The sequence below is a fragment of the Ascaphus truei genome, chromosome 1 (assembly GCF_040206685.1).
Source record: "Ascaphus truei isolate aAscTru1 chromosome 1, aAscTru1.hap1, whole genome shotgun sequence".
In the NCBI taxonomy this organism is placed as follows: domain Eukaryota; kingdom Metazoa; phylum Chordata; class Amphibia; order Anura; family Ascaphidae; genus Ascaphus; species Ascaphus truei.
Genome location: NC_134483.1, coordinates 419,484,256 through 419,503,176, shown reverse-complemented (window position 1 = coordinate 419,503,176; position 18,921 = coordinate 419,484,256). Strand labels below are relative to the sequence as shown.

The 18,921-nt window shown below is 45.1% G+C and overlaps 1 protein-coding gene across 1 annotated transcript in view; it reads left to right on the top strand.

Annotated features, from left to right (window-relative positions):
- Window positions 1-216: 216 nt before the first annotated feature.
- Window positions 217-18,921, top strand: part of NOCT (nocturnin) — a 30,832-nt gene continuing 12,127 nt past the window's right edge. Inside the window, exon 1 of the mRNA XM_075615225.1 lies at window positions 217-798. Coding sequence (XP_075471340.1) covers window positions 519-798 — 280 coding nt within the window. The 5' untranslated portion in view covers window positions 217-518. The remainder of the gene's footprint in view (window positions 799-18,921) is intronic.

Here is an 18,921-nt window from a genome sequence, read left to right as displayed (position 1 = left end):
ACCTATATCCTCAACCCTACAGTACGTCGGCCTCTGACATCATGATTACATCTACTAACTTAACACAACATCAAATGCAGTGTTTGCATCTCGCTATTTAGTAAATGTGTAGTCTTTTATTCTGATAACACCCCCGCTGCAATAGTGAACCCTCCCGGGGTTTTTTTGTGTGGACGTCAGTGTGTTTGTGATGTAACACCCTGTGGTGTGCTTATGCTGTAACACCCTGTGTGTGAGCCTGGGGGAGAGGCTCAGATGCTAATAAGCCGGTATCGGAAGAGGAGAGCTGCACATCTACTGGCGCAAACCTTCATTTATATTGCTATATTTATTAGCATAGTGAACTTCATTAGCCGTTCTGCTTAATCCCATCAGGCATTATTGTTGGGCAAAATCGGTCAATCATCAGATTGAGTCAGGCACCACATTATTTGACAGCCAGCTCCCCCGGCCTGGTTATCTATATATATATATGTGTATGTAGTGGCTCTTCCCCCGGTTCTGTGTGTATACGCGGGATGTATCAGAGCCCGGTGAGCAGGCTGTGTTCGGCGCTGAGAGACGTGTCCGCTCTGTGCGCCTCCTCTCTGCGGCAGCAGCCGCACCACTCCCCGGTGAGGAGGAGGGCTCTCCCTCAGCCCGTGCTGGGCTCTCTGGCTGGGCTTGGTTGCTGTCACAGCCTGGCGGGCTGGATCGGGGACGGACAAGCCAAAGCGGTTCCGAGCAGCGGGACAGCACCCGCAGCGGCGCCTGCAGTAGGAGCAGCGGGGACCGGCGCCAGGTCGGCTTCTAGAGCAGGTGAGTGATCATAAAGTAGAACGTTCGTGTTGAGGTGGGTAGAATGTTCAACACCGGGGTTCCAAGTGGAACGTTCGTTTTTAAGTGGACATAATGTTCAGGGCTTCGGGGTTCTAAATGTAATGTTGGTGTTTGAGTGGCATCCTTGTCCAGCAACTCGGTGATGTAAGGGCCGTAGGTTTGAAGCGTGGATCATCTTATGCAACAATGATTTGATGTGGGGGCGTGGTGAGTCACTGGTGCATGAATGAGCTGCAGAGAGAATAAGATACTCAAAGCCCACAAACCCAAGAGACTCATTCCGAATTTCATGTCTGAAGTGAAATTGCAGGCTACTTTACAGCCTCCTGTTTCCTCCTACAAACTATTACCCATGTATTCAGCATAACCTCATCAGTACCGAAAAGGCCGACCGTTCACCTCGCACTTCCCTTCAGGCATCACGGGTAACTAAGGGGTCAATTTTCTCCTTTACCTTATCTCCTTGTCTCCTTTACGTTCTCAACCTGTTTATTGTGCAGTTCTCTTTTCAACAATGGCTTCAAACCTTCTTTTTTGGGGGTTGAGGAACCCTATAAGTATATTGTGAAATTCGGCGAAACCCCAAACCCCGTCTAATAGCGTGTCTGAGATCAGCTGTATTGTAAGGAACCCCAACCCAGTCTAATAGCGTGTCTGAGATCAGCTGTATTGTAAGGAACCCCAACCCTCTCTAATAGTGTGAGTTCAGATGCATTGTAGATTCTAATGTAATTGTTACAATTTTCAAAGGACCTGACAATTGCACAGGTATAATAACCCTGGTTGAAAAACACATTCCTTCCCGATCAGTCACAGCAATGTTACTAGATCAACCAATCGTGTTGCAGGATGTCAGATGCTGAGCACACAGTTCAAAGGTGCTGAGATTCCAGCTATATGACAAGATAGGGCTGGCTCCTGTTTCCTCTGTATATGTGCAAGATTCGAAAAACTTTACTTGCCTACGCTCGACCACGACGGGATGCTAGTCGTCTATTGTGGAGGTTGGCGTAGAAAAGACGGCGCAGGCGCTGAAGAATTTGTGCGCTATGCAAGACATTATGGGGCACGACTTCGGAAAGCAGAACAGTGATTGACAGCAACGTTTTCAGAGAGGTTCTTCAGCACCAAACATCACACACTATTTTCCACTCATCCTGAGCAAGTGGGGTTTTTTTGGGGGGGGGAGTTAAGACCTGTATACACACACACAATTATATTTAAATATACATTTGTATGCGAACACACATACTGTGACAGATATAGACATATTGCACTCAGATGCACTGTTCATTCAAATATATTAATTCATTCAGATTCATACATATGGTCATATGCACTCAAACACGAACACATGACACAAATTCAGTGCTCACACATGCATTCCTAAATGTAAAAAAATATTACATATACCTCTATTTGGCAAGTATTTAAGAAAGCGCGATGTGGGTATCACACCATTCTGGCAGTAACCGGCACTGGCTTCAATGTATGTTATTGCCAGAATGGACACAATACCCCGCATCGCATTTTGATTATTCTCTGCCTCTGTAACACGAGTACATCCCAATGGGAAAGCTGGGGCCTAGAGATGGCAAGAAGTCTGTACAGTTCAGAGCATAATGGAACGTGTAGTTTTACATTTACTGGGACAGTGTTTGGTAGGTGAGGAGAAGATATGACCCTGCCCTGATGTGCCTCTGCTTCTTAGTTTGTATATTTCCCCCCCCGATCTCCTGCGTGTCTGGCAAAAGAAAATGCAGGAGACAGAGTGGCAAGTGAGTTTTGGTTTGCCAAGGAAACCCCCTTTGGCTCTGGCCTTGAAGCCCGGTATTTACCGGTCTTATCTTTCTGTTTGGGTGACCTTGCATCAGCACTGTGATGGTACTAAATGTGACGTCTTCCTAACCAGTTTCTGCAAAATCACGTGTGTTTACCATACACTGTGTACACATTGACACATCCTATCTGTCAGAAGACTATTGTCCCTTTTGTTTATATTAACATTAATTTAAATACTAGTCTCATATGTGGGTAAAGAACATACGTCTTCCTATGCATTAGCTTACTGTGAAAAGACTTGTCATCCTCCCTTTTTCATATATATAAAAATGATAATCTTTACCCTATTAAACGTGTCACTGGTATTGGGTAACTTTTGCTCCCAGGTGAGACTACCCCTTTAAGCAAATATTTCCGAAATACAACATTTCGGCGTAACCCTTTTTTTTCTGCCAGGGGCAGCAGCACTGCACTGCAATGTTTTGTTAGTAGCCCTGGCAGAAAAGTGAAATAGCCAAGAAACCTTACGCACGAACAATAAGGGAGGGTAGGTGTTTGTCATAACATGTTTGCAAAGTTCTCTGAAGATGGCTTTTAAGTATGACCAAGTATACGTGCATAACCAATACCTGTTAGTGATGGGCAAACACTTAATCACTAGGGGCTTATAATTGTCTGTTAGTTTGTCAGTGAAGGGAGGGAGACCAATAAAAGTTGCATTCAATTTAATGCAAAAGGTCATTTTAATGACTGACAGTCATACAGCATCCAACTTTTCGGTGACTAGAACCTTCATCAGGATGTACCAGGGAATGATGAAGGTGCTAGTCACTGAAACGTTGGATGCTGTATGACTTTCAGTCATTAAAATCACCTTTTTGCATTAATTTGACTGCATCTTTTATTGGTGGGCTTGGCTCCCTCCCTTATGCCTCATACTTTGTTACCCTGACCAGGTTCTTTTGCCTGTAGCACCCATATTTTACTTGGCTCTTGTTTTTTTTTGTCCTCGCTGTTTTGAGGCATCCCAAGTTACATTGAACCTGATTACTTTGTGTTTAGTTTGTCAGTGAAAACATTAAAATCACTATAAATCACTCAAATTGTAAGTGTACGGTTCTGTAGGAAAAAAATACTTTACATTACGACAAGAATATACCAAGGCCCTTGGCAGTTTTATATAGATCTTCCTCACAGTATTAATAATAATGATAATAGCATGTTCTTGTATAGCGTTGCTAGTTTTACGTAGCGCCTTACAGACACAGTCCCGTGGAACTTACAATCTGTTTTTGGTGCCTGAGGCACAGGGAGATAAAGTGACTTACCCAAGATCACAAAGAGCCGACACCAGGAATTGAACCAGTGCCAGTCAGTGGGTTACTCACTGAGCCGCTCCTTCTCTCAGTATTGGTGTATGTCATTATCTCGTATTGCAATACATTGAAAAGCTAATAAAATACCTAGTTGTTACACTATTTACAATTTACAATTCATATTACAATAGCAACCTTTATAATTCTTGAATAAGGACTGATGGGTTTTTTCCCCCATGGCCATCTCTTCTTGCGTTCGGCTGGTTAAGTGATGATTAATATAATTGTAACTTGGCAACTGAGGTTCTCCATGATGCAATCTTTATTTATTTTTAGCGAGGGGAGTTAAAGCCAGTGCAGTGCTTCAGTTATTATCATACAGACTTTGTAGAAGACAAACTAGGAGAGAGAGAACCCTGTTGGTAGCACTCTATCACCAGCTTGGATGATTTCTGATAAATGTTACATTTTAATTGAACCAAGGATAAAATAATGGGCATTAAAAAATATATTCAATGACACATTCAATTTAGTAGACGTAATTATTGGACCGTAGGGAAGCGTATTGGATTTTTATTCTTCAAACGCGCTTCCCTATGGGTTTAAACATTGATTGGCAATTGATTCATTTCTTGTAGGCATACATTACTTTTGAACCAAGATATTCCTTATTCATTAACAAGTTTTGTTATTCATATCTTTATATATATATATTTTTGGTTTTTCTCTTCTTTTCCTTATGTTTTTTCTGTTTCTTACATTATATACAATTGTTTTCATTCAATTTTATTTATTTGCCATTACCTGATATTCGTAAATAGTTACTCCATTGTTTATTCAATATTACCATAGTGTTACATTGGTTTTTATTATCAGCTATCTGTGCTTCTTTTGTTTTTAATTGTATTATTTTTTAACATTATTATTTTAAACATTTTTTGGGCTCATATATATTTTATAATGTTTTCCTTTTTTCTTTTTTCCTTCATTATCTTTATGGGATATAGAGGATCTTTAGTTATTATTTTCATTTATTGTGGTTTCAGTATCCTTTTTGTCCTATCGCAGCCATTGTATGTATTTGCCCTCACTTGTTTTGGCCTCTTGCTTGCATAGACACTTCCGCCCTTAGACGGCGCGGTGTCGCTCTGCGCATGCGCAATGACGCGCATTGCGTCATGATGTCATCGCGCTGCCGTTTTGGCGCGAATTGCTTGCAGGTAAGAGGGTATTTAATGGGTGGTGTTACATTGTATATTTATCCTTGATAAAGAACGCTGTGACGTTCGAAACGCGTTGGATGGGTCTCATGACACATTAAAGTACCCTTTTATTTATTTTTGACTCTGGGTCCTTCCTGCTCCATTTGGTTTGTGCGCTCCTCCCAATTTTTTCACTTCTGCAATAATCATTGGAAGCTGCACAGCCTGTCAGCAACACCAAGGATGTGTGAGTACTTGCATCAACTTAGGGGAACCTGCCAATGAGACTGATAGTGGGTGGGCTTGTCCTACCCACCACCTGTCTTCAGGAGGATAGTACCCATTATTGGTTGTTATATCATCACTATTACTATTTGTGATTACGGATTCCTTTGGATGGTGGTTTTGGCATCATAATATATATTGCCCTGGCATTGGAGCGCCTTTGCCACTTTTTCTATATTGTTATAACCGTGCTTGAAAATGAGAGGCGACTCTAAATGTGTTACTTCCTGGTAATATAACAAGAGGAGCTGCACACCACATATAACAAAGTCAAAAATACTTGCAAAGACCGGTGCTCCTGGTTCAGGGATAAATGCCTAAGAAATCCAGTGTGTGGAGAAAAGATGAATGATCCAGGGCAACGTCGGATTTTCTTAAAGAAATTTAAGGACACGGTGTTCTTTTGCGCTGATTAAATTTCTTTAAGAAAATCCGACGTTGCCCTGGATCATTCATCTTTTCTCTTACTTCCTGGTAAAACACGCTATAAAGAATGTGTATTTATATCTTTATTTATATAGCGCTATTAATGTACATAGCGCTTCACAGTAGTAATACATGTGACATAATAATATAACAAATAACACATAATGGGAATAAGTGCTTCAGACATAAAAGTAACATTTAGGAAGAGGAGTCCCTGCTCTGAAGAGCTTACAATCTAATTGGTAAGTAGGAAGAATGTACAGAGCCAGTTGGAGGGTGTTCTTGTAAGTGCGTCTGCACAGGGCCATGGTCGATGTATGAAGTCAATGTTGGTGGCCGTTAAGGATTGGAGTTTGCCATCTCTAGTCTAATGCCTATTTTGAATCGATTAAACATATCACTGTGTTTGGTTCAATTGTCCTACATGCAGCTTCTCTTTTCCGCCATCTGCAGCATGGCATCCTCTGGCAGCTGAGGGGTTAAGCATCATGCCACGCAGTTTCCATAAAGGCCACTGCCTGGTTGGTTGTAGTTTGCAGCAGCACCCACTAGGTGCCGCTGCTCCCTTTCCCAGGTCCAGCCTGCTCATGTGACCATGAAGCTTGTGTTTCATGGATCTCCCCATTGCTAACCACCAGCGTTCGCTGTCTTGTCAGGTTATACGGCTTTTCTAAGGTGCGTATGCCAGTGCGGTCTTTTCTGGTCCTGACCAGCTTGCCTCGGTGCAGTTCCTGGTATATAATTTGCAGCCTGTGCTGGGGAGTACTGATGGCCACTAATCGTCGGAGCCGGAGTCGCGTGTGAATGTCAGTGCATATGTTCTGTTTTGCGTTCCTCCCCACGTCCCAGTGATGTGTCGGAATCTGCATGCAGTCTTGGGACTAACGCCTAGTATCTGCAAACCCTTGGGCAACTGTCTGGTGCAGCCTCTCCTTATAGCTCTGAAGTGGTTAACAGCAGCATTGGGTTCTCCTTCTTGCCAGTGGTCCCAAGGGCAAATAGGTTAAGCGTTCTGAGTCAGCGCAGATACAGACAGTGGAGCAGAATTTTAGAAGGGGCTTTTCCTCTTGGCCACTGCAACATAAACATGTAATTCTGTCCAGCTAAGAGCCTGTGCTGCCTAACGGGGCACTGGGATATTTTTAGACTTTTTTTTTTCTCCAGTCAGGCCAAAGCCCCATTTTGCATTTTAGGTGTTGTTTATTATTATTATTATTATGATTATTATTATTATTATTATTATGATTAAGACTACTACAGTATGAAGATCTGTTATTATAGAATGTAGGCATTTTCTGCTCACAAAATAAAAAGTAGCAGGGTGTCTGAAAATCGACCGTTACAAACTACCGCTGCACAAATGCATGGCTGTTAGGCAATCACTTCTTCATTGCAACATGGGGAGTATTGTTTTACTCACAATGCTTGTAGTCCTATGACTTAACCCCTATGCTGCCAAATGGGTTAAACTTCAGTCCTGTGTAACGCTGTGGTACAGCCCCTCTGCTATAATCTGAGAATACTCTGTGTACAGCTGATATGTAATGTAGATATGTAAACTACTCCTTGTGTATATAGTAGGCCTGTTTAACAGTCTGTCGGTATAATATATATAGGCTTGTTTAACTGGCTGTAGAATATCCTGCCTCCCCTTTATTTATACAGCAAAAGACAGAAAAGCCCAATTCTAGATCCAATATGACAAAACTACTCAGTGAAATACTTATATTCTCTTGAAAAAGGGTCATTTAGTTAAACCCTTTGGCCAAAGCGTTATAAGCCTGCAAGCCACATTTATTTATAAAATGTTTTACCAGGCAGTAATACACTGAGAGTTGCCTCTCGTTTTCAAGTATTTCCTGGGCATAGTTAAGATGAAAAATAACACATGGTTACAAATACATAGTTACATTAAGTGAACAGGGTATACATTATATACAAGACATTGCATGCACAGTTAAAGATGATATATATTATAGGCTTATGTAACAGTTACAGACCAGATTAAAATGTGAGACCGCTTTTCGTTTTGAAAGAACTTAGACTGGTGGTGGCTGTGAGTCTCCGATAGGTTGTTCCAGTTTTGTAGTGCACGGTAAGAGAAGGAGGAGCGGCCAGATACTTCGCTGAATCTTGGGACCATGAAACAGTCTTTTGGAGTCATATCTCAGATGATAAGTGCTGCATGTGGTAGGAGTGAGGAGCTTGTTCAGGTAGACGGATAGCTTGCCCAGAAAATATTATATGGCAAAACAGGAAAGATGAACTTTGCACCTAGACTCAAGTGATGATCAATCTAGTTCTTTGAGCATTGTGCAGTTGTGTGTTGTAGTTGCATTGGAAAACAAAACAGCATATTGAATTGTAGAGGGTGTTAAGTTTGCTAAGGTGGGTTTGAGGTGCCGAGCCATATACTCTGCCCACATAGTCGATAATTGGCATTAGCATCTGCTGTGCAATACACTTTCTGACCAGCAGACTTAGGGAGGATTTGTTCCTGTGAAGTACACCTAGTTTGGCATAGGTTTTGGATGTCAGGGTATCATTGTGCATCCCAAATGTTAAATGGGAGTCAAAACATATGCCCAAGTATTTAAAACTAGTAACAGGAGTTAGGGTTATATTAGCGTTGGTTCTGATCTGGAGCTCAGTCATTGGAAGCTTTAAAAATGTAGCCTTGGTCCCAAATACCATTGTTAGTCTTGTCAGTGTTTAAAAACTGTTTGTTTTGAGAAATTCAATTTAAGTCTCAAAACGTCAGATTGAAGTATGTGTTCAAGGTCGGAGATGCTAGGGCTGTGTGAATTTAAGATTGTGTCATCTGCATACATGTGTATTGAAGCTCCCTTACAAGCTGTAGCAAGATCATTGATGAACACTGAGAAGAGTAAGGGCCTTAGAACATAGCCTTGCGGGACACCACAGGTGATATCCAAGGGGTTGGAGTTAGAGCCTGAGAGACACGTGTTGGGATCTACCTGATAGGTATGAATGAAACCAGTTTAAAGCATGACACTAATAATAAACTGAAAATATAGCAACAATAGCCAATACGCCAATGCAAGAATAAATATCACCATAGAGAAAGTCAAAAATTAAAGGGGGTAGAGGGGTAAGAAGGAGAAGGGGAAAAAAACATGAAAGAAAAGGGAAAAAAATAACAAAAATGGAAAAAGGAAAGCAAACTAGAGGGGCGACGTTTCGAGGGGTGACCTCTTCATCTGGCCCATTCCCCCTGGACCCAAAGGGTCCCAGAGGTACTTCCCTAAGCCCTCCCTCCCCACTGTCAAATAATCCCACACTCAGCTAATGATATAAATCTAAGGTCTAAAGAGGGCAAATCACATAAGCAGATATCAAATATCAAACAATAAATGTAGATACAAGAATATTGTAAAAGACACAGAACATAATCAGATATCAGATGTCAATCAGTGAACAAGTATAAGCAAACCCTCTATCAACAGCTCCTGGTGCCCTGTCGTGTGCTTACCCAAGATATCTGCTTATGTGATTTGCCCTCTTTAGACCTTAGATTTATATCATTAGCTGAGTGTGGGATTATTTGACAGTGGGGAGGGAAGGCTTAGGGAAGTACCTCTGAGACCCTTTGGGACCAGGGGGAATGGGCCAGATGAAGAGGTCACCCCTCGAAACGTCGCCCCCCTAGTTTGCTTTCCTTTTTCCATTTTTGTGATTTTTTTCCCTTTTCTTTCATGTTTTTTTTCCCTTCTCTTTCTTTCCCCTCTACCCCATTTAATTTTTGACTTTCTCTATGGTGATATTTATTCTTGCATTGGCGTATTGGCGTATTGGCTATTGTTGCTATATTTTCAGTTTATTATTAGTGTCATTAAATTATTCATATTCCCTACACTGGTATTCGCCTATATCTATAGCTGTGAGAGAGAGAGCTGGTACTATCTTTTGGTTTGTTAGTACTTCTGAAGGGAATTGGGGTCCCTTCTTGTTCCGTGCACCCCGCAACCTTGCTGAGTCATTGTGTCAGAGTGCTGTCTATCACCCCCCTTCCCCTTTCTACCAGTTTAAAGCATGCTTCCCTATTACAGAGCTCTGGAGTTTAAGCAAGATAACATGATCAACAGTATCAAACGCCTTTGCAAAATATAGGAATATTGCACCAGTGAGTTGTCCCAGTTCCATTCCACACTGGATTTCAATGCAAACTTTTAGCAGGGTAGTTACGGTGGAGTGCTTGGGACAAAAGCCAGATTGGAATTGGCTAGGGAAATTTGTCTTGGTATAGTAATTGCTTAATTGGGAGTGGACACATTTTTTCATGACTTTGGATAGTATTGGAAGTGAGATTGGCCTGTAGTTTGAGACAGTGGTTTTTGTCCCCACTTTTGAAGATAGGGACAACTCTGGCAGTTTTCCAGATCTTAGGGACATGGCCTGCAGACAGAATAGAGTTGACTATGGAAGCAATTGGTTTGGCAATGGCTGGGGCACCAAGTCTTAGGAACTTAGATTGCAGTAAGTCAGGTCCACATTGGCTGCTTAGTTTTAATTTGTGGAGCACTTTTGTAATCTCCTTCGGATACTGGGCCAAATTGAAAATTGTGGATAGTGTTGGGAGAGGGTGGGGCTGTAGGGGTACTCTCAAAATGAGGTTGATGTTTGTGGTTTGGGTTGCGTTTCCCTAATCTAGTAGCACACCCCACAAAGTAATCATTGAATGCATTTGCAATGTCAGTGGGATTTGTCAGAGCAATAGCCTCCTTAGTGATATTACTTGATTGTCGATGGCTGGAATATATTGTTAACCTTTCAGAAGTTAGCTGGGTTTAATGTATTCTGGTGAAGATTGTCAGAGTAATATTCTGCTTTTGCATGTCTTGTTTGCACATATTCCACAGGCATCTGTAGTTATTAAGATCCTTGGTAGTGCCAATTACTTTGTAGCTGTTCCACAAGGCATCCCTGAAATGGTAGAGTGAAATAAGGTCAGTTGTAACCCATGGAAGGTGGGCCCCCCGTATTCTTATTCTGCGTAGTGGAGCATGGGTATTACAGAGTTTAGGGTGGAGGGCAGTTGTGTGCAGTCAGAGTTGGGAGAGGCTGCAGTAAAATAAGGTGTAAAGGGGGGTGGGGGGTTTACGTGTGCAGGCTAACAAGCATTGGATTATAGTGTGGTCAGATAAGCTCACCGTTTTTTGTCTTGTATAGAAGAGTTTGCAGTAGCTCCAGTCCCCCAGTCAAACTATAGTCTAACTATATACTGTATTCTCACTTAAATATTTAAGATGCATCATTTTAGATGCAAATGCCAACCCTGCTAATGCCTCCCTTTAACTGGTATTACAGTTATACATCTAAGCAGTAGCCTGACTTCCCCCCCTGCCCCCCAATAAATCTGCCTGCCACAAGTTGGACGATTAGCAGCACACAATTAACAAAACAACTTTTGCTATTCAAAACATACCAGAGATCAATAATAAAGGCAGGGTGGGGTATTTCTTTTAAAACCACGGGGTTGCAGATCAATCAGTGGGTTACATCACGGCATGACCATTGGCAGGTCCTAACACTACCTGATTAAAATTCTCATGGTCACGCCTTGATGTGACTTGCAGGCTTATAACTCTTTGGCCAAAGGGTTAAACTAAATGACCCTTTTTCAAGAGAATATATAGGTATTGCACTGTGTATTTTTGTCATATTGGATGTAGCATTGGGCTTTTCTGTCTTTTGTATACATTTGGCCAAGCTCAATAGCATTCCTTTTGACACATAATTATATGTGTATTTATATGTATATGTGGTATGTTTTGGGGTTTCTGGAGCTTGCTGGTTAATCTGTGTGCTCCCCTTTATTTAACCTGTATTTATTTTTTACCATGTAATAAAATAACAAAGGAGGGAGAGGGAGTAGGTTGTATAGTATACTAGACTGCTGGCATATTAGGGTAAGTGTTGGGCAGGCATGGGGTAAAGCTTGAGCATGTTTCATTTATCCGGTTGCTGGTTACAAAAGGCTAACCAAGTGCCTGAGTTACCTGGCTCGCCGAGTAAATTACCAATACCATTTTAAGAAGGTAATGTTTTATAGCAAACAAAGGGAAGCACGAGAGAGAAAATGGAAAGAAAGCGCCCTATAGTTCCCATAATGTGTTTCACAGGAAAGACGTGCTTCCTCAGCGGGGGTTAACTGACAATTGTGGGATTCATCTTTTTTTAAATTCCCGTTGCAAGCCATGGAACTGCTCTGAAATAATTTTGCTTCAAAGCACTGCCCTTTCCTCATGAGTAAAAGTGGTTTTAACAGTAGCACAAAAAGCCAGTGGGGTTTGTTAATATACTTTAACACATTTCATGGCAGCAACATATAACAATTCCATATGCTGCAACTCCCCTCGTTAGGTGGTATATTTTTATGCATCTACAATACATCTATATATATATAAAATTGAATTTTGTGAGATTGTTACTAGATGTGGTGAATATGATTGGTCCGTGGGTCCGCGACTCTCATTGGCCAACAGGTACGCTGACATCACAGACACACTGTGACACACACACACACACACATACTGCCACAGACTCTCACCCCATCACACTCACCATACCTCACCCACAGCTCACCTCCCTGCTGGGCTCCCCCCCACCATCACCCCCCCTCACCCACAGCTCACCTCCCCGCTGGCTCCCCCCCCCCCCCCCACCATCACCCACAGCTCACCTCCCCGCTGGCTCCCCCCCACCATCACCCCCCCCCCCTCACCCACTGCTCCCCTCCCCGCCATCACCTCCCCGCTACCTTCCACCTCGGCGCACCTTCCCCCCTATGCCACCGGCTCACAATATTAAAATGGCGCTCCGCACTACTCCATCCTGTCGTCACCCTTACCGAATGATTTAAACTGTGTACCCGTCTGGGTGGCGATCGGAAGAGGCTGCTCTGCTCCTCCTCCCGTGGCCATCTCCCGGAGGGAAGGGCATGTCCCGCGCGGCCGCCACTGCCCTGCTCCCCCCTGTTGAAGGGGGAAGGCGCGCCGAGGGGGAAGGTAAGCTGCGGGTGAGGGGGGGGGGTGAGCCGCCACAATATTAAAATGGCGCTCCGCACTACTCCACCCTGTCGTACCCTTACTGCACGATTTAAACTGTGCACCCCTCTGGGCGGCGATCGGAAGAGGCTGCTCTGCCCCTCCCCCCGTGGCCATCTCCCGGAGGGAAGGGCATGTCCCCCCGCGGGTGCCACTGCCCTGCTCCCCCCTGTTGAAGGGGGAAGGCGCGCCGAGGGGGAAGGTAAGTGGGGGGGGGGGGGGGGGGGGGTGGAAGTCGAATGGGAGGGTGGTGTGGTTTTAAAATGGGGTGGTGGTATAAAAGGTTGTGTTTCCATTTTTGGTGGCTGATAAAAGACTAAAAGGCAGGTCAGGTCAACGTCAGAGAAGGCTATTTTTATTATAGGGTAAGAGGGGTGCACAGTTGAAATCGTGCGGTAAGGGTGACTCCTGTCCACTGCCCCCCCCTCCCTCTTGCCCCCCCCTCCTGTCCACTGTCCCCTCCTGTCCTCTCTCCCTCCTGTCCTCTGTCCCCCCCCTCCTGTCCTGTCCACTGCCCCCCGTCCTGTCCACTGTCCCCCCCTCCTGTCCACTGTCCCCCCCTCTTGTCCACTGTCCCCCCCTCTTGTCCACTGTCCCCCCCTCCTGTCCACTGTCCCCCCTCCTGTCCACTGTGTCCCCCCCTCCTGTCCACTGTGTCCCCCCCTCCTGTCCACTGTGTCCCCCCTCCTGTCCACTGTGTCCCCCCTCCTGTCCACTGTGTCCCCCCTCCTGTCCACTGTGTCCCCCCTCCTGTCCACTGTGTCCCCCCTCCTGTCCACTGTGTCCCCCCTCCTGTCCACTGTGTCCCCCCCTCCTGTCCACTGTGTCCCCCCCTCCTGTCCACTGTGTCCCCCCCCTCCTGTCCACTGTGTCCCCCCTCCTGTCCACTGTGTCCCCCCTCCTGTCCACTGTGTCCCCCCTCCTGTCCACTGTGTCCCCCCTCCTGTCCACTGTGTCCCCCCTCCTGTCCACTGTGTCCCCCCTCCTGTCCACTGTGTCCCCCCCTCCTGTCCACTGTGTCCCCCCCTCCTGTCCACTGTGTCCCCCCCTCCTGTCCACTGTGTCCCCCCTCCTGTCCACTGTGTCCCCCCTCCTGTCCACTGTGTCCCCCTCCTGTCCACTGTGTCCCCCTCCTGTCCACTGTGTCCCCCTCCTGTCCACTGTGTCCCCCTCCTGTCCACTGTGTCCCCCTCCTGTCCACTGTGTGTCCCCCTCCTGTCCACTGTGTCCCCCTCCTGTCCACTGTGTGTCCCCCTCCTGTCCACTGTGTGTCCCCCTCCTGTCCACTGTGTGTCCCCCTCCTGTCCACTGTGTGTCCCCCTCCTGTCCACTGTGTGTCCCCCTCCTGTCCACTGTGTGTCCCCCTCCTGTCCACTGTGTCCCCCCCCTCCTGTCCACTGTGTCCCCCCCTCCTGTCCACTGTGTCCCCCCCCTCCTGTCCACTGTGTCCCCCCCCTCCTGTCCACTGTGTCCCCCCCCTCCTGTCCACTGTGTCCCCCCCCTCCTGTCCACTGTGTCCCCCCCCTCCTGTCCACTGTGTCCCCCCCCTCCTGTCCACTGTGTCCCCCCCCTCCTGTCCACTGTGTCCCCCCCTCCTGTCCACTGTGTCCCCCCCTCCTGTCCACTGTGTCCCCCCTCCTGTCCACTGTGTCCCCCTCCTGTCCACTGTGTCCCCCCCCTCCTGTCCACTGTGTCCCCCCCTCCTGTCCACTGTGGCCCCCTCCTGTCCACTGTGTGTCCCCCTCCTGTCCACTGTGTGTCCCCCTCCTGTCCACTGTGTGTCCCCCTCCTGTCCACTGTGTGTCCCCCTCCTGTCCACTGTGTGTCCCCCTCCTGTCCACTGTGTGTCCCCCTCCTGTCCACTGTGTGTCCCCCTCCTGTCCACTGTGTGTCCCCCTCCTGTCCACTGTGTGTCCCCCTCCTGTCCACTGTGTGTCCCCCCTCCTGTCCACTGTGTGTCCCCCCTCCTGTCCACTGTGTGTCCCCCCTCCTGTCCACTGTGTGTCCCCCCTCCTGTCCACTGTGTGTCCCCCCTCCTGTCCACTGTGTGTCCCCCCTCCTGTCCACTGTGTGTCCCCCTCCTGTCCACTGTGTGTCCCCCTCCTGTCCACTGTGTGTCCCCCTCCTGTCCACTGTGTGTCCCCCCTCCTGTCCACTGTGTGTCCCCCCTCCTGTCCACTGTGTCCCCCACCCCTCCTGTCCACTGTGTCCCCCCCCCCCCCTCCTGTCCACTGTGTCCCTCCCTTCCTCCTGTCCACTGTGTCCCCCCCCCCCTCCTGTCCACTGTGTCCCTCCCTTCCTCTTGTCCACTGTCCCTCCCTCCCTCTGGGGGGGGGGAGGGAGAGCACAGAAATAGGGAAAGAGGAGGGAGCGGGAAATTTAACTCACGGGCAATGCCGGGTCTCTCAGCTAGTATATATATAAAATTGTCAGGGAAAACCCAGTTGCAATTTCTCAAAAAAGGGAAATAAAGTAATTTTTAAGCAGCAATTAATTATCTAGGGCAGTGTTTTTCAACATGCGTTCCAATGAACACTTGTCTTCCCCGGGCATCTCTAAAGGGTTCCCTGCAATTTTCATTTGAAAAGGGTACAAATTCCAGAAGAATTTACAATGCATCTGATCCCAGACACGCTATTAGAGAGGGTTGGGGTTTATAGCTAGTTCAGAAAAGCTACTTTTTGAAGCTATTGAAATTCCATATCATTTGTTATGTAACAGATGTTGAAATTTGAATATCTGGCAACTCTTGGCACGTCACTGACTGTCAGCCAACACAATCCTCTGGTTTCTGCATAGCACAGGAGACTTTTAATGATTTGGTTTAAAGATACAGTAAGTGTGTCTGTTCCTGCTGTTGCACATTATGTTCTGTTCTGAAGCGTTACACAGGAAATGAGGGGGAATTAAGGGGAAAAAATGTAAACTGGCAAAATGATGCTGCTTTTGTGATGTCATCAACTCCGCACAGCTCCAGGAACACGTTTGGTTTAATCCAGTGGTTCTCAAACCTGGAAGAAAGCACAAGAAAAGTGACTAAGGTCACAGCAGTCTCCTTTAGAACGCACTCATGGTGAATAAACAAATGCATACCAAAAGGATATAATATCCACAGAACGGACATGGGTATCTAACTCAACCAGGGTATGAATAGAGTGACTAATACACAGTCTAGTATAAGTCATAGCATGACTGGAAAGAGAACCCGGTATACAACCATATGTCCAGTAGAAGCCAGAACGCTAACATCCTCCATGCACTGTCCTGCATATTCCCTACTCCCATCTCGGGTTCTCTACCTGGGGATGCATTTTATTTCATTTTTTAAATTCACACTTTTGCATATTTTGTCACTTGTGTTTCGACGTTATTATTGAATCGTATTAAAAATGTAATATATTTTTTATTTGAGCTGTTTAGATGTCTCTGCCACCACAGTTTACTATAGGTGTTTGGTTGAGTTAGATACCCTAGTTCAGGGGGGAAATCTTTTTTCCTTGCGCCCCCCTGCCGGTGGTCACAGTGCTCCCTCTCACTCCCACTTACTTCATGACGCCAGAGCCGAGGTAACGTTGCCATAGCAATGTGACGTCACATGACCTCACGGCGTCATTTGCCGTCGCGTTGCCATGGCGACGCATGTGGAGCCAAGGTAATTAAAGGTGTACAGAGGGCCCTGCAGCTCGGCACTTAATTTAAGTGCCTTCGGGAAGCACGCGAGGCCTCTAAACTCCGCGCCCCCCCCGCAGGCAGTCTCGCGCCCCAGTTTGCGCACAGCTGCCCTAGTTCGTTCTGTGGATTTTATATTCTTTTGGTATACATTTCTTTATTCACCATGAGTACGTTCAAAAGGGGATTGTTGTGACCTTGGTCACTTTTCTTGTGCTTTCTACCATATCTCCCCATGCACCTGGTTTGTATGTACATTGATTTATTGGGTCTGAGCGATATCTTTACCACTATTGATTTCGTTCTCAAACCTGGAACAGTTTTCCCCATAGACTATAGTAGGTGCTTTTCAAAATGAGTTTCAGGCTGCGCTGCCCTTCAGTCTGTGCATTTCTGTTGATCTTCTTTTTTTTTTTTGCACACAGATCCTGAGTTTGTTCAATGTATAGTATTACATGCAGGTGTGTAGCCCGGGCAAAGTGTGGGGGCCCAACACCACTGTATTAACGTGTTGTGCAGTGTGTGTGTTGTGCAGTGTGTGTGTTGTGCAGTGTGTGTGTTGTGCAGTGTGTGTGTTGTGCAGTGTGTGTGTTGTGCAGTGTGTGTGTTGTGCAGTGTGTGTGTTGTGCAGTGTGTGTGTTGTGCAGTGTGTGTGTTGTGCAGTGTGTGTGTTGTGTAGTGTGTGTTGGGCAGTGTGTGTGTGTGTGTGTGTGTGTGTGTGTGTGTGTGTGTGTGTGTGTGTGTGTGTGTGTGTGTGTGTGTGTGTGTGTGTGTGTGTGTGTGTGTGTGTGTGTTGCAGTATGTGTTTTACCAGGATGTAATACATTCAATTACCTCTTGTTTTCAACTATGTCCTGGGCACAGAGTTATGATGACAGATATACGGTAACTTTAAGTGAACAGGGTTATTTATACATTATGTATAAAGACATTGCATGAAGTTTAACATTTTATCTTTTAGGCATTTTGCACTATATAATAAAAGTATATGAAATTAATACTAAAACATGATTTTCATTTTACATTAGTTCGAATGCATATTTAACCCTTCCAACTCCTTGGTCATTTGATCACGAGTGTAGTGCTGATCCTCTTCTACCGTTTCAATTGCGATCTCTGAGCTGAATAACCAGCACAAACACGAAAATGGCCAATCCTATTATGAACACTACTATTTGTCCCCTGAACTCAACATTACATGTTATAATCCAGTATATTGCATCATGTGACATACTCATTTTTGTTAGCTTTTGATATTGGCAGCATGATATTATTTCAGTGTACATAACCTCTGTGGTCTCTTGTTTTGTGTGCGGAGGAAACACGGACACCTGGAAGTGTCTTCTTTGTAATAGTTTTCCTCGGAATTTGCAAAGCAGCTATTTGGATTTATAGTGTTTCCAATTATATTTGCATACAAATATGTATACCAAATGTAATGTTCATTAAAAAAAACCCACAGATAATACACTTGACTTGGATCAGACAACACGTCTGCAGAGTATCTGTCCCCGTCCAAATTGGTTTCCTACGTAGGTAGTGCACTGAGAAAAATCACACTGACACAGAGTTCAGAATGATAATGTCTGCCTTTATTACTACAGCCTGCGTCTCTATATAGAGGCTGCAGGGGGGGATTGTATGCAAAAGGAGCTCTCTCAGGTCTAAAGGTTGTGTGTAAATACACATGTCAGTGTCTCATTGGTTCTTGTTGGGTCTTTTCCTTGTATGGTCTTGTTGTTGTAGTTTTTGGACACATCAGCATTTGGGTGGAATTCCTGGGTTGGGTGCCATCTTGATTTCATAGTTGATGGGAGGGGTAGCTGCGGTAGCCATTTTGAGTAAGGAACATAGCAAGGTATTACAGATGAAGAAATAGGCATTTTATTCAATCCATCACACACTAAATGTAGAGAGAGAAATAAACTGTCAGAGCTATTGACATAAAGGGCCACAACTTTTATTTATTTATTTGGCACACACAACGTTTCAATCTTACTGGTCTGTTCGTGTGTTCTCACATGATGTGAAGTTGGTTGTTATATACTTCTGACATTGTTTATTATTTTTTATATACATTTAGTGAATTTGTGTCCTATCTTACTGAATTCTTCAGTATTGGGTGATACCTTTTTTATTTGGACTAACAATTTATATCATAGGACAAGCTTTCGAGAGTTCTCCTCTCTTCCTCAGGTCAGCAATACTGGTTTACAGATTCCTTTATAAACCAGTATTGCTGACCTGAGGGAGAGAGGAGAACTCTCGAAGGCTTGTCTTATGACATAAATTGTTAGTCCAAATAAAAAAAGGTATCACCTAATACTGAAGTACTCATTTATTCTATCGCAAGTG